At 41.9% G+C, this 11,962-nt stretch overlaps 1 protein-coding gene across 1 annotated transcript; it reads left to right on the forward strand.

Moving 5' to 3' along the window:
* Positions 1-496: 496 nt before the first annotated feature.
* Positions 497-11,806, forward strand: ddx11 (DEAD/H (Asp-Glu-Ala-Asp/His) box helicase 11; the record flags this gene model as incomplete). The annotated part of the gene is made up of 27 exons (XM_083762704.1): positions 497-631; positions 747-971; positions 1,231-1,317; positions 1,870-2,006; positions 2,178-2,235; positions 2,632-2,739; positions 2,922-3,009; positions 3,382-3,587; positions 3,796-3,870; positions 4,158-4,235; positions 4,408-4,454; positions 4,554-4,633; positions 4,771-4,812; positions 4,945-5,012; positions 5,130-5,168; positions 5,295-5,448; positions 6,631-6,765; positions 6,871-6,983; positions 7,074-7,146; positions 7,391-7,494; positions 8,023-8,172; positions 8,524-8,592; positions 8,696-8,796; positions 9,931-10,015; positions 10,114-10,189; positions 11,145-11,299; positions 11,409-11,806. 27 exons carry the CDS (start codon positions 497-499, stop codon positions 11,442-11,444), a joined length of 2,724 nt encoding a protein of 907 aa, XP_083618830.1. The 3' UTR covers positions 11,445-11,806.
* Between the last annotated feature and the right edge of the window lie 156 nt (positions 11,807-11,962).

An 11,962-nucleotide genomic window follows, 5' to 3' on the forward strand; every position in this document is an offset into this window, starting at 1 on the left:
CTGGGTTTGTTGATGTGTGTTGGCGCGCTTGTTGAACACTGACTGAACAATCGTCACCGGCTTATTATTTAAACAAAACTACACAAAGAAAGTGCATTTTTAAAATATTTGGGTGAGTATATACATATCGTATTGTTAACTCATTGCCATACGCATTGCTTGCCTTGAACAGTGACCTGATCCGCTGATCGGAACTGTCATCACCAGCTGACATCATGGGATACCGTTGGTTTTGAATGGTTTAGCATTAGCATTGAGATGACATTTTATATAGTGCGGACGTTAGCTAGGTAAAGATTATAGGCTAGCTCAACTTGAAGGCTCTTTTATAATAATCATGTATTGTTGAATCAGCGTAACATTACTATTCTAAATGAAGATTGCGCAGTGCCGCAGTCTGACCTGAAGTTAAATACATTCCTAAAGTGTTAGATTTACTCACTCCAAAGTCCAATGATGTTTCATCTCCACTAGGTACATTTCTCCGTTCATTGGGATGGAGAATGGTAATGACAGCCCCCAGTTTCCATTTCCCTACCAACCATATACCATCCAGGAAGATTTTATGAAAGCCCTGTATAGCACACTTGAACAGGGCAAGGTTGGCATCTTTGAGAGTCCTACTGGAACGGTGTGTATGTGTAATAAACTGTAATAACATTATCATAAATGCCTGTGGGGGAATTTGGTATGTTTTTGATAGATGGAGTCCAGATACAAAGTTACAAACCTGCGTGTAATTCCAGGGCAAGTCTCTGAGTCTGATATGTGGAGCACTGAGCTGGCTAAGAGATTATGAAGAGAGGAGAAGACGGGAGACAGCCGCTCTGCTACAGAGAGAAGAAACAGCCCTCCCCACTTCTACAAATTCCTCTTCCACAGTTTCCTCTCAGACCTCCTCGGCAGAGCCCGACTGGATCACAGACTTTGTGCAGAAGAAGGAAGAGCGGGACTTGGTGTCCAAACTAAAGGTAGAGTGAGTGTTTAGCACCAGGGAGTTTCAGATGTGATGTAACACCCATTTGTATCCCTGCAAATTATACTTCACTGTATTATAGCCTGGACATTTTGTGCATAAATCTGTGTGTGTGTGTGTGTGTGTGTGTGTGTGTGTGTGTGTGTGTGTGTGTGTGTGTGTGTGTGTGTGTGTGTGTGTGTGTGTGTGTGTGTGAGAGACGCACGCTCGCGGGGTGTGTGTGTGTGTGTGTGTGTGTTTGTGTGACACATTAGGAGGATGAAATTAAAAGGCAGAAGCGGGAGGAACGCTTACAACTGATCCGGAACAATGTTCAACTCAAGTATGCAGGGAAAAGAAAGGTGAGGTGTCCCGCACAATGCTGCTTTATGAAGCCCTACAACACTAAAGCAACTGACGTGGGTTTGTACTGATAAGAATTATCAGTTATTATACATTATGCGTTTATGCTAATACTCTGAACATTTCATATGAAGTCAGAAACATACTGTATTTCCTAGACAGAACTGAGAGTTGTCCACTGCCTATTGAATAGTCAGTGACCAAGCAGTTTGTTAGTAAAGCATTATTAAGACAAATTGAAACATGAAGACAGACATGATATGTCCAGCCATCCCAGTGGCTAAAGGTCAGCAACCCTAATAGACAGGAAAGTCACATCTTGTTTACAGACATTAAAGGTAAGCAAGAATAGTGAGCTACTTTATGAATGGTCAACATGTCCGAGTGGGAAGATCTCTGAAGATGTCAATCCATAGCTGACTTGCGATAGATCTTAGAATTGTATTGTACAGCTTTGCACGGCTCAACCAATAAATAACTTAAAGCTTACCCATCTCGATTGTCATGATTTGATTCACATCATATCAGCACATGTTTGCGTCGGTGTGTAGAGCTGTGAAGAGGATGAGGCGTTCAAGTTGCTCCAGCTCAGCAAACAGGGTCCGGCGGAGGCGACAGGAGACCCAGAGGAGGAAGAGCTTATCATTGCAGATTACGAGAGCGACGATGAGTCAAAAACCAAGAGCAAGTAAGGAGAGGCCAGTAATAGGTGTCAGTAATGCTACCAGCAGAGCAAGGATTGTAATTGATTAAGGGGCAGGCTATGAGAACTGAATATATATTTTATATGAGGGCATTTATTATAATTTATTTTAGATTAGGACATTTTTGTAGCATTTATTTTTCCCTGCATCAACAGATTTTATGCAGGTGAAGATGATGACGATGCAGACCTGGTTGAAGAACACGTGACAAAGGTGAGCTCGCATCTGTCACTAGTCTCGCGTAGCCAGACGATCAGAGTTCTCCGTTCTGAGTATGTCTGGGAGGAAATCTAAATTCATTGAATGGGTTTGGATGCTGGAGGAAAGACAGCGGTAAATAACAAACCCAGACCAACTTATTTAAAAACCAATCCTGATACCATCCCATATGAAGAAACAACCTGAAGTCATTGGTTCTGTGAAACAGTTTTTGTCCCCCAACTAGTTTCCACCCAGTTTTATTCCATTAATTTAATTTATAGAGAAAATTCTGATCGTCTGGCTAAGCGAGAATTGGTTTGTCAGTTGTCACTTACTTATAGGACCAAAGGCAATGAGCGTTGTGTATAATGCATAGATGTAAAACTCTGTGTGTGTTCATGTTGTCAGATCTACTACTGCAGTCGCACTCACTCCCAACTGGCACAGTTTGTCCATGAGGTTCAAAAGAGCCCCTTCAGCAAGGACATAAGTCTTGTCACACTGGGCTCACGGCAGGTAAAGTATATGTTAGTGATAGTGACTGCACACAGACATAAATACAGATTCTACCTTTACAGTCTCAGAAAAGAAAATATTAAAATAAAATAATCGATTGAGTAGCATAAATGGACTGAAGTCCAATATGGCTGCAACAGTTAACCACTTTATGTCTTGTGTCTGTGTGTTTTCTTTTGTAGAATCTGTGCATCAACAAGGAAGTGCTTCGCCTGGGCAGCACTCAGCGCATTAATGACCGCTGCATGGAGATGCAGAAGAACAAACATGGTGAGAGTCCATAAAATGGAGAACTTTGTCTGCTTGGTTTAGTGCTGTGTGTGATAAATTGGCTTAAATAATAAATATACTGTGACATTCAAGCATCAAAGTCCCACACTTAAACAGGGTACCACACAGCTAGAGTAAAAGTGCAATGGGTCAAGGTTAAGTTGTACACAGAGTCCCCTTTTTTGAAGTGGCTCACTTTGACAGATGCCACACCTCTACCAGAGCTACTCTGTCTTAAATTTGGCAAGAGCACAATAACGTAACATCTCACAAACGGATACCCAATGTTACTGAAGTGAGTTCCCCAGCCGCGAAGCAGCTTATCAAGTGTTTTGCCGGAATCCAAGCAGACTATGTTCTTCGATCCCACAGAGAAGCAGCAACATCAGGAGGAGGGTGCGAAACGTAAGCGTGGGCCTGCCAAGTGTGTGTGTCCCTACGTCGGGGCCACGTCACTTCAGCACCTGAGGGATGAAGTACTGGGTGCAGTGCATGACATAGAGCACCTGTTAACTCTGGGCACGCAACACCGCGCATGTCCTTACTATGCTTCACGCCTCGCCATCCCCCCCGCCCAGGTACTGTAACACCACAGGCACTGGATTGTATTGAAAACAGAATTGCTGTACAAACTTTGTGTACATATGTACACAGTACAGCTTCTAATAACTGTGACAAGAAACCTAACTTGAATTATTCCATAAAATACATATTACAGTGTACACTACACACCTTTTCAAGTGCTGTTGAAATGTGTGTGTGTGTGTGTGTGTGTGTGTGTTGTAGCTGGTGGTGTTGCCCTACCAGATGGTGCTTCATGAAGGCACACGGCGGGCATCAGGGATTCAGCTCAAGGGACAGGTGCGTAAATGATTTGTTTGGTTCAGTGTTATTTCCCCCCAATTCAAATCTAAGAGTTTTCTGTCTAATTAGCAAATGTATATGACTGAACAAAGTCACAGTTACAGTCCACTGTTCATTCAGATGTTTCTTTATCAATACAATTGCATTGCTTTCTTATTAAGGAACATATTGGAATGTATTTTTAATTATTTTACAGACGTGGACGAAGGTGTGTACTATTTTGTGTGCTTGTGAGTCGAATGCTTCTGGTCTTATTGGTCCATAATAACGGTCTTGTTTAACAGGTGCTGATCATAGATGAAGCGCACAACCTCAGTGACACTCTTTCTTGTATACACAGCACAGAACTCACAGGAGCACAGGTGTGTATACAACACACACACACACACACACACACACACACACACACACACACACACGTCACACACACACACACACACACACACACACACACACACACACAAACAAACACACACACCTTGTGTAAGATGTAAAATCAGGATACTATAAGCTAAACGATTGTCTTTTCTGCAGCTTTGCCGTGCCCATTCTCAGCTCACTCAATATCAAGAACACTACAAGTGAGTGGGGACAGAAAAACAGATGCATTCACATAGTAAACATCACCCTACACTGGCTGTTAATGCGGTGTGTGTGTGTGTGTGTGTGTGTGCAATCAGGAGCAGATTGAAGGCCAAGAACCTGATGTACATTAAACAGATTGTGTTCATCCTTGAGGGCTTTCTCCATGTACTGGGAGGTGAGTGTGTTTGGGTTACAGCTTGAGTTGTTGTGTTTTCTTTTTTACTATGGCTTATGGTTTCATATGTTCACCATATGTCACTGTAATTGTTGACCATGTGACATTTATGGTCACATACTACTGTAATTATACAGGTACGGTGAGGCAGAATCCACAGTACCAGACAACACAACCAGGTCTGCATTACACGCACGCACGCACGCACGCACGCACGCACGCACACACACACAAACACACACACACACACACACACACACACACACACACACACACACGTCCAGTTGAAAGTGTTCTCCCTCTCCCTACAGGAGCAGTGATGCTTACTATTAACAACTTCCTCTTCAAAGCCCAAATCGACAATATCAACATGTTCAAGGTAACCAGCATAACAACAATAATGACTATTTATAACTGCAGTTCCATGTCACAGGACAACCACATAAACATGTATTTTGTCTTGTCTCCTCTATTGATTATTCTATTCCCACTAAAGCTGCAGAGATACTTTGAGAAGAGCATGATCAGCAAAAAAGTTAAGTGGAGAATGTTTCTGCATTTGTTTCCATTTGGCAACGTAACATGTCTTGTAGGCCTAAAATGTGTGTGATTATGCCTCAAGATGAAATGTTGCATCACTCATGCGTTCTTGTCTCTGCAGTTGTCTGGTTTTGTGGAAAAGTACGCAGGAACGGGCGTGACCGTGCACAGCACCCACACCCCTTCTCCTGCACCCAGCTCCACCAAAGAGAACCGACGCACTGAGGGTCTCGGCCGATACCTCCAAACTCTACAGAGCAACCAGAGCTCTACAGGTCTGTGCAATTATTATCTTTCTATGGCATGTTGCACGTGGCCAAGACATTTGGAGGATATAATAATATACAGTTGAATAATCAATGTATTAATCAATCAGCAATAATTTCAGTTAGTGATGCAGACATTTCTATTGTGTTATTTACAACTGCACAAAAATGTGACTTAAAGGGATGGTTCACCCCAAAACTATCTAATTCTATCGATTACTCGTCTCATGGATACTGGAATTCAAATTAGTTTTTGTCGTGTTTGTGCATGTGATGACCAGCACTGGTTCCCTATAGAGACACAAATAGTCTCCTTTGTGTCTCCATAGGGAAGATAGGGAACTGGTCATCAAATTAGGCTTAGGGATGCGACAAAAAAAATATATATATATCATGGGGTCATTGGGGTAATCGAGCAGAAAAAGTCATTTTATTTGGGGGTGAACTATCCCTTTAGTTACATATTATGAAATGAAAACATATTGTTTTGACTTTTGACTGTTGGGTGAACTTATATTTGAAGATGTTTGGATTCAGATATTAGACCACTACTATAATTTGTACTTCGTTGATTTTGACATTATTATATTATCGTCTAAAAATAATAATAAGCAAAAAAAATACAATTAAGAGTCCCCACTAGCCTAGTGACCTTGCTTCTCCAGACACGCAACTACACTCAAGTTGTGCCCTGTGCCTTTTTAGAGAGGCTTAAAAAAAGAATCAAAGTTATTATTTTAAGCTGTTAAACATCTGCATCATTTAATTTACAAGATGTCTACACAATTAGAGAATGTAGAATAATTGTTTAAAAAGAAAAATCATTTGCCTGTTATCGCTCCTATTACCACATCAATACAGCATGGAATTGTGGACAAAAGCGTACTCAACGACAACAAAATATTCATATTTTGGGTCTGAGAGGTTAAATCTCATCAAATGGTGGTTCATGGCTCAAATGCTGAATAAATTATGGGCCTTGAAATGAAAAACCACTGATTTAAAGTGTTGGACAGTCACCCCAACATTTCCATCCTTAGTTGGTAGCAGGACTAAAACTAGACTGTTCTTCCTGATGTAAGAACACTGCTCCTTTGCCTTGATGCGTGATTATGAATCCCACCAATGTTCTGGGATAGACCCGTCTTACCATGTGTCTGATTGGCTCCGGACTAGTCCTCTTTTGTGCAGTTCCTCCAGCAGACCAGCAGGTGTCGTTAGAGGCAGAGAAGGTGGTGTCGGCCTCTCCTATGATGCAGGTGGAGGGCTTCCTCATGGCTCTCACCAACAGCAACACTGATGGCAGAGTGGCGGTGCACACACAAGGTACTCCTCTCCACTTTATAAGATGAAGAAGATAAAAACCAAACTACCGTATAAACATCTGAAACGGCACAATACAGGCTTATGTTTATGTTTTCGCTTTCTTAGGTACGTTGTCAGAGAGCAGCATCAAGTTCCTGCTGTTGAATCCAGCTGTCTATTTTGCCCAAGTGCTCAAAGAGTGCAGGGCGGTCATCGTCGCCGGAGGAACCATGCAGCCTGTGAGTAAATTGGATTCCTCTTACAGCAGATAAACAGCTCTTTCACGGTGTGTCAGTTTGTAAATAAGAAATAAATCAATGCTTGCGCAGGTGTCAGACTTCAAACAGGAGCTGCTGTTTTCAGCTGGAGTGGGAGAGGAGCGCATCGCTGAGTTTTCCTGCGGTGAGTGGCCACCTGGAAAACACTGAAATAAATTGAGCGGTAGCTGAGCTGCCAAAAAATAAATATATATCATTGTATGTTAATTGAGTGTTCAAAATGCAGATTTGGGCAATTGTTATTATGTATTAGTTCTGTATGATTTATTTATTAACAAAAAATGTTGAAAGGCTTGGCACAGACTTTTTCTTGATCTGTAGCCCCTTGCAAGCTGTACTCATCTGTTGCTCTGTCTGTCTGTCTGTAGGGCATGTGATCCCTCCTGAGAACATTCTACCCCTGGTGCTGTGTAGTGGACCATCTGGCCAGGAGCTGGAGTTTACCTACCAGAACAGAGATGCACCACGGATGGTAACACTCACTAGCGGCTTCGTCTGTTGTCCGACTATTACTAATCGTAACGGCTAAATCTAACCAGTCTTAACCGGCCACGTAATTCCAACCGGTCATGTACTGTAACTCAGTTTCATGATATTTTCACTTCAGCAGCAGTAATTTCACTTGTCCATAACTGGCTGCATTGCATGGTCTTGATAAGAACATACTGGTGATTATCAGTTGATAACATTCGAAGTGGGTGCACTCACTCACTCACTCACTCACTCACTCACTCACTCACTCACTCACTCGTAGATTATTTATTTATTTAAAGATTATTTAAAATTTGAAAACTTGAAATGAGACATTCGGTATAATGAATACTTTTACTTTTGGTACTTCAAGTACATTTTGATGCGAATACTTTTGTACTCAAGTTTGAATTCCGGAATTTTACTTGTATTTCTAAATTGCAGTATTAGTACTTTTACTAAGTTAAACGTTTGAGTACTTTTCTCACCACTGAAAACAGACTTGCTAAATGCTCTGTTTGTTTGACAGATGGACGAGACGGGACGTGTCCTCTCCAACTTGTGTAACGTGGTTCCAGGCGGTGTGGTGTGCTTTTTCCCCTCGTACGAGTACTCCAGGAGGATTACAGCACACTGGGAGACCAGTGGAGTCCTCGCCCGCCTGTCCAGCAAGAAGAAGGTAGGACAAGACAGGATGCAAACTGAATAACTAAATAAACCAAACTTAGACTCAAATTGAGACGTAACCACTTGAACCCTATTCTGGGGGGAACAATTGCTGAAAATACAGATGCGTCGTGTGAGCTGGCAGGTCGGCTATTTTCCGAGATTTGGGGCAGAGGCTGGGGAAAGCGTGAACCAAGTACATAGCCGACCCTGGGCAACTAATGGGCGTTTCGGTACAGCATTAGTTAAGTAAAATAGAGTTTAAAGTGGTTAACGTTTAGGGTTGTTACTGACTTAACTGTAACAGGCACTATGAACTGTAGCCAGTATGACTGGATTGAGATCAGTTTGCTTGTCTGTTCAGATATTTCAGGAGCCAAAGAAGGCCAATCAGGTGGAACAGGTGCTGAGCGAGTTCTCCCGCTGCATCCAGGTGAAAATAAATATCATCTAATAATAACTACTACAGTATCTGCCACCTGGGCACAAGTGATCATATCCTCACCGTGCTTACCCTCCATCCCATGTTTGGTTAGAGGTGTGCTGTGGATGGCAGTGGACTGTCGGGAGCATTGCTGTTTTCTGTGGTTGGAGGAAAGATGAGCGAAGGCATCAATTTCTCAGATGACCTTGGCAGGTATCGTACAGTATGTGTAACACGCCGTACAATGTAGCTTATAAATCAGTGTTGGAAGTTGTACACACAGTACATGGGTAGACACGCTAAGATAAATAATTGTTCGTTGTTGGTTTTTAGTATTTTTTGTTTTTGTTACTCTGTTTATCCTTCTCAGCCTGTTTCTATGTTTATCTATCTATAAATGCACCAAGTCTCTGTACATGTGTAATCCACGTAACTCGAGAACCTAAATGCACCAAGTCTCTGTACATGTGTAATCCACGTAACTCGAAAACCGTTCGCCCCACCGACTTCAAATTCGACACACACGTTCCACACCACCACAGGGAGTTCAGTGCCCGGCATTGAGTCGTCAGGCCTACGGTTGTCCAGAACCGCCCCAAAAAGGCCTCTATCTGGGCTCTGCCCAGGGTCCATATATGGACCATAAAAGATCATAAAAATGGGCATAAAAGGGACACATCTGGGTGGGGCATTCATTTCCAACTTGCATCGTTCCAAATAGGTAGAGGCCCCACGGGCACCGCTCTAGTAATAAAAAACATCAAAGAATTTATAGACATAAGAAAACTTAATCTTGTTTGCCATGTGCTTTTAACAGAATCAATTGACACTGGGTGAAAAAATGGGTTGCAAAATTGTGGGATACAAATTTGAAAAAATCAATTGACTACGCTTGAGGGAATGATTCTGACTTTGGCAGAATCATTCATCATGAATCGCCACACCCCTACTGGAACACATTATAAAGTCAATCCATTTTATTTTAGCCTCCAAACATGTAGTTTGAACTCAATTTTGTACATGATTCTATGTGCATCTACCTATAATAAGTAGAATAGATCACCAGGACTATCACTTCAAACACTAGCCATGTTTTGAATGCGGGGAGTATACAAACTTCGATAAGGTCAGACTACAGAAGTACTTTGTTCATCATCAGTCGATTTTGAGTCTAAATTAAGAATCTGGCCATGGGTAAGCTGAACACCACAGTGGACATCATCGCTCTTGTCTTCATGTTTTTATGTATGTAATTTATTCCTTTTTGTGTTGCAGACAAGGCTACTGTGTCACAAAGGCAAGTAGTCTCGTCTAATAACCTCTGTGTGTGTGCCCACATGATGGCAGGTGTATAGTGATGGTGGGAATGCCGTATCCCAACATAAAGTCTCCAGAATTACAGGAGAAGATGTCCTATCTGGACAAGCACCTGGTAAACCTGACTGCCTTCTTTCAAGCTCATTCTCACTGTTTGGAACCACTGCTGATTCCATATTTAGACGTCGCTGACTTTGTGTTCTTGTATTTCAGCCTCACACTGGTGGGAGGAGCCCCGGCCAATCCCTAATAGAAAACCTTTGCATGAAGGCAGTCAATCAATCCATAGGTAACTAATAATAATAATAATGGTGTAATGAATTACTAGTCAATAACCAGAGGCTCACCTTCTCTAGGCAGACAACTGATAACTGCTAGAACATAATCGCAATAACGTACAATATATAATACGTCATATTTTTAAGGTATTTTCTTAGTTTTAATCACTTTTTTCCAAATCTCAATACTTTTCTTCACAAAGATCGGAGCTTGTACTTTGGCTCTTTCTTATACTGACAATTTGGCCAATGTTTGATGCCGTAATGGTCATTTCTTTGCGTATTAAAAAGTCATGTGCCACAGGTTGAGAACCACTGTCATAAACCATAAATAATGTAATATAAGTATTAACAAGCATTAAGACCCGAGATCAGATTCTACAAATAGGGGCGGCGGTGGCTCAGGGGTAGAGTGCCTGGATGGTAACCGTAAGGTTGCCAGTTTGAACCCGGGCTCCCCCAGAGTTACTGTCGAAGTGTCCTTGAGCAAGACACTGAACCCCTAATTGCTCCTGATGTGCTAGTTGGTGCCTTGCATGGTTTCCGCTGCCATCGGTGTGTGAATGGGTGAATGTAATGCACAATCTCTGTAAAGCGCCTTGGATAAAGGCGCTATATAAATGCACCATTTACCATTTTACAAATATCTTCTAAATCATAAGTTTTCTGAAAAACCTATGTTTCTATGTTAGTGGTTCTCAAACTATTTCATGTAAAGACCCCAAAAATTACATGTAATTGGCTGCTGAGTGCCGACCCCCAGCTGTGAAAGCATATATTCAAAGATTTGCCTCACTTTTTCAAAAATAGCAGATCTACATGCTCGTATAGCTAGCGTGGAAGAGCTTGTAGATCTGCTACTTTTCAACAGCTTAAGTTTAAAATAATGGTTAAAGTGATTAAACGCTAAAGCAACGTTCCCGTCCTAAATGGGTTAACACACACTTCACCTCCTGGTTTCCACAGGGAGAGCGATCCGTCACCGCGGTGACTACGCCGCCATCGTGTTGTGTGACAAGCGTTACTCTCGGCCTGCGACTCTCTCCAAACTCCCTGACTGGATCCGAGCTCAAGTCAGAACGCACACAGCATTTGGACCTGCGTTCGCCAGTTTGCGAAAGGTGAGGGCCACGAGCACTCATGTAAACGGCAAACAATTCATTACTTATGACAGATGATGGGGGAGGGGTTAATTTAACATTTCTTCTTTATTTTGTGTTCTTTGCTCAGTTCTTCATGGACAAGAGAAAACAGCAGCAGGCATAGTTCGAGAGCCATTGAATCTGTGTGTGACTGTGGAACCCAGTTGAGATTGTGCCACTTCGTTTGGAGTGGTTATATTCATCCTTTTGCATTTGTGAGAAAAACTAGCACAAATTTATATTTTGATTTATTTTATGTACACACTGATATTCTGCATGATACCTTTTCAATTTGTGAAGGACAGGGTGTACCCGATAGAGAAATAAGTGGTCCTACTGTAAAAGGATATGACTCTGCTGTTTAATACTGTATATCGGAAAATAAGCTGGAGGGACTAAACGGTCAATTAAGTGCAAAATAAGTCTAATCTAAAGCCACCATTTAGGCAACCTGTGTCCAGTTCTCCACTAGTATAGTGTTGCCATTACTGTCTACCTATTAGCGGCAGCACTGAACAGCACACCGCTTTAATTATGGATTTAAACATGTATTTTGCAGTTCAATGACCCTCCCTGAGGCTTGATTTCTGTCATGTTAAGCATCACAGAAATACCTTCAAAGGTGAAATACAACGCTTTAGG

Source organism: Protomyctophum parallelum, assembly GCF_964188405.1.
Source record: "Protomyctophum parallelum genome assembly, chromosome: 4".
Lineage (NCBI taxonomy): Eukaryota > Metazoa > Chordata > Actinopteri > Myctophiformes > Myctophidae > Protomyctophum > Protomyctophum parallelum.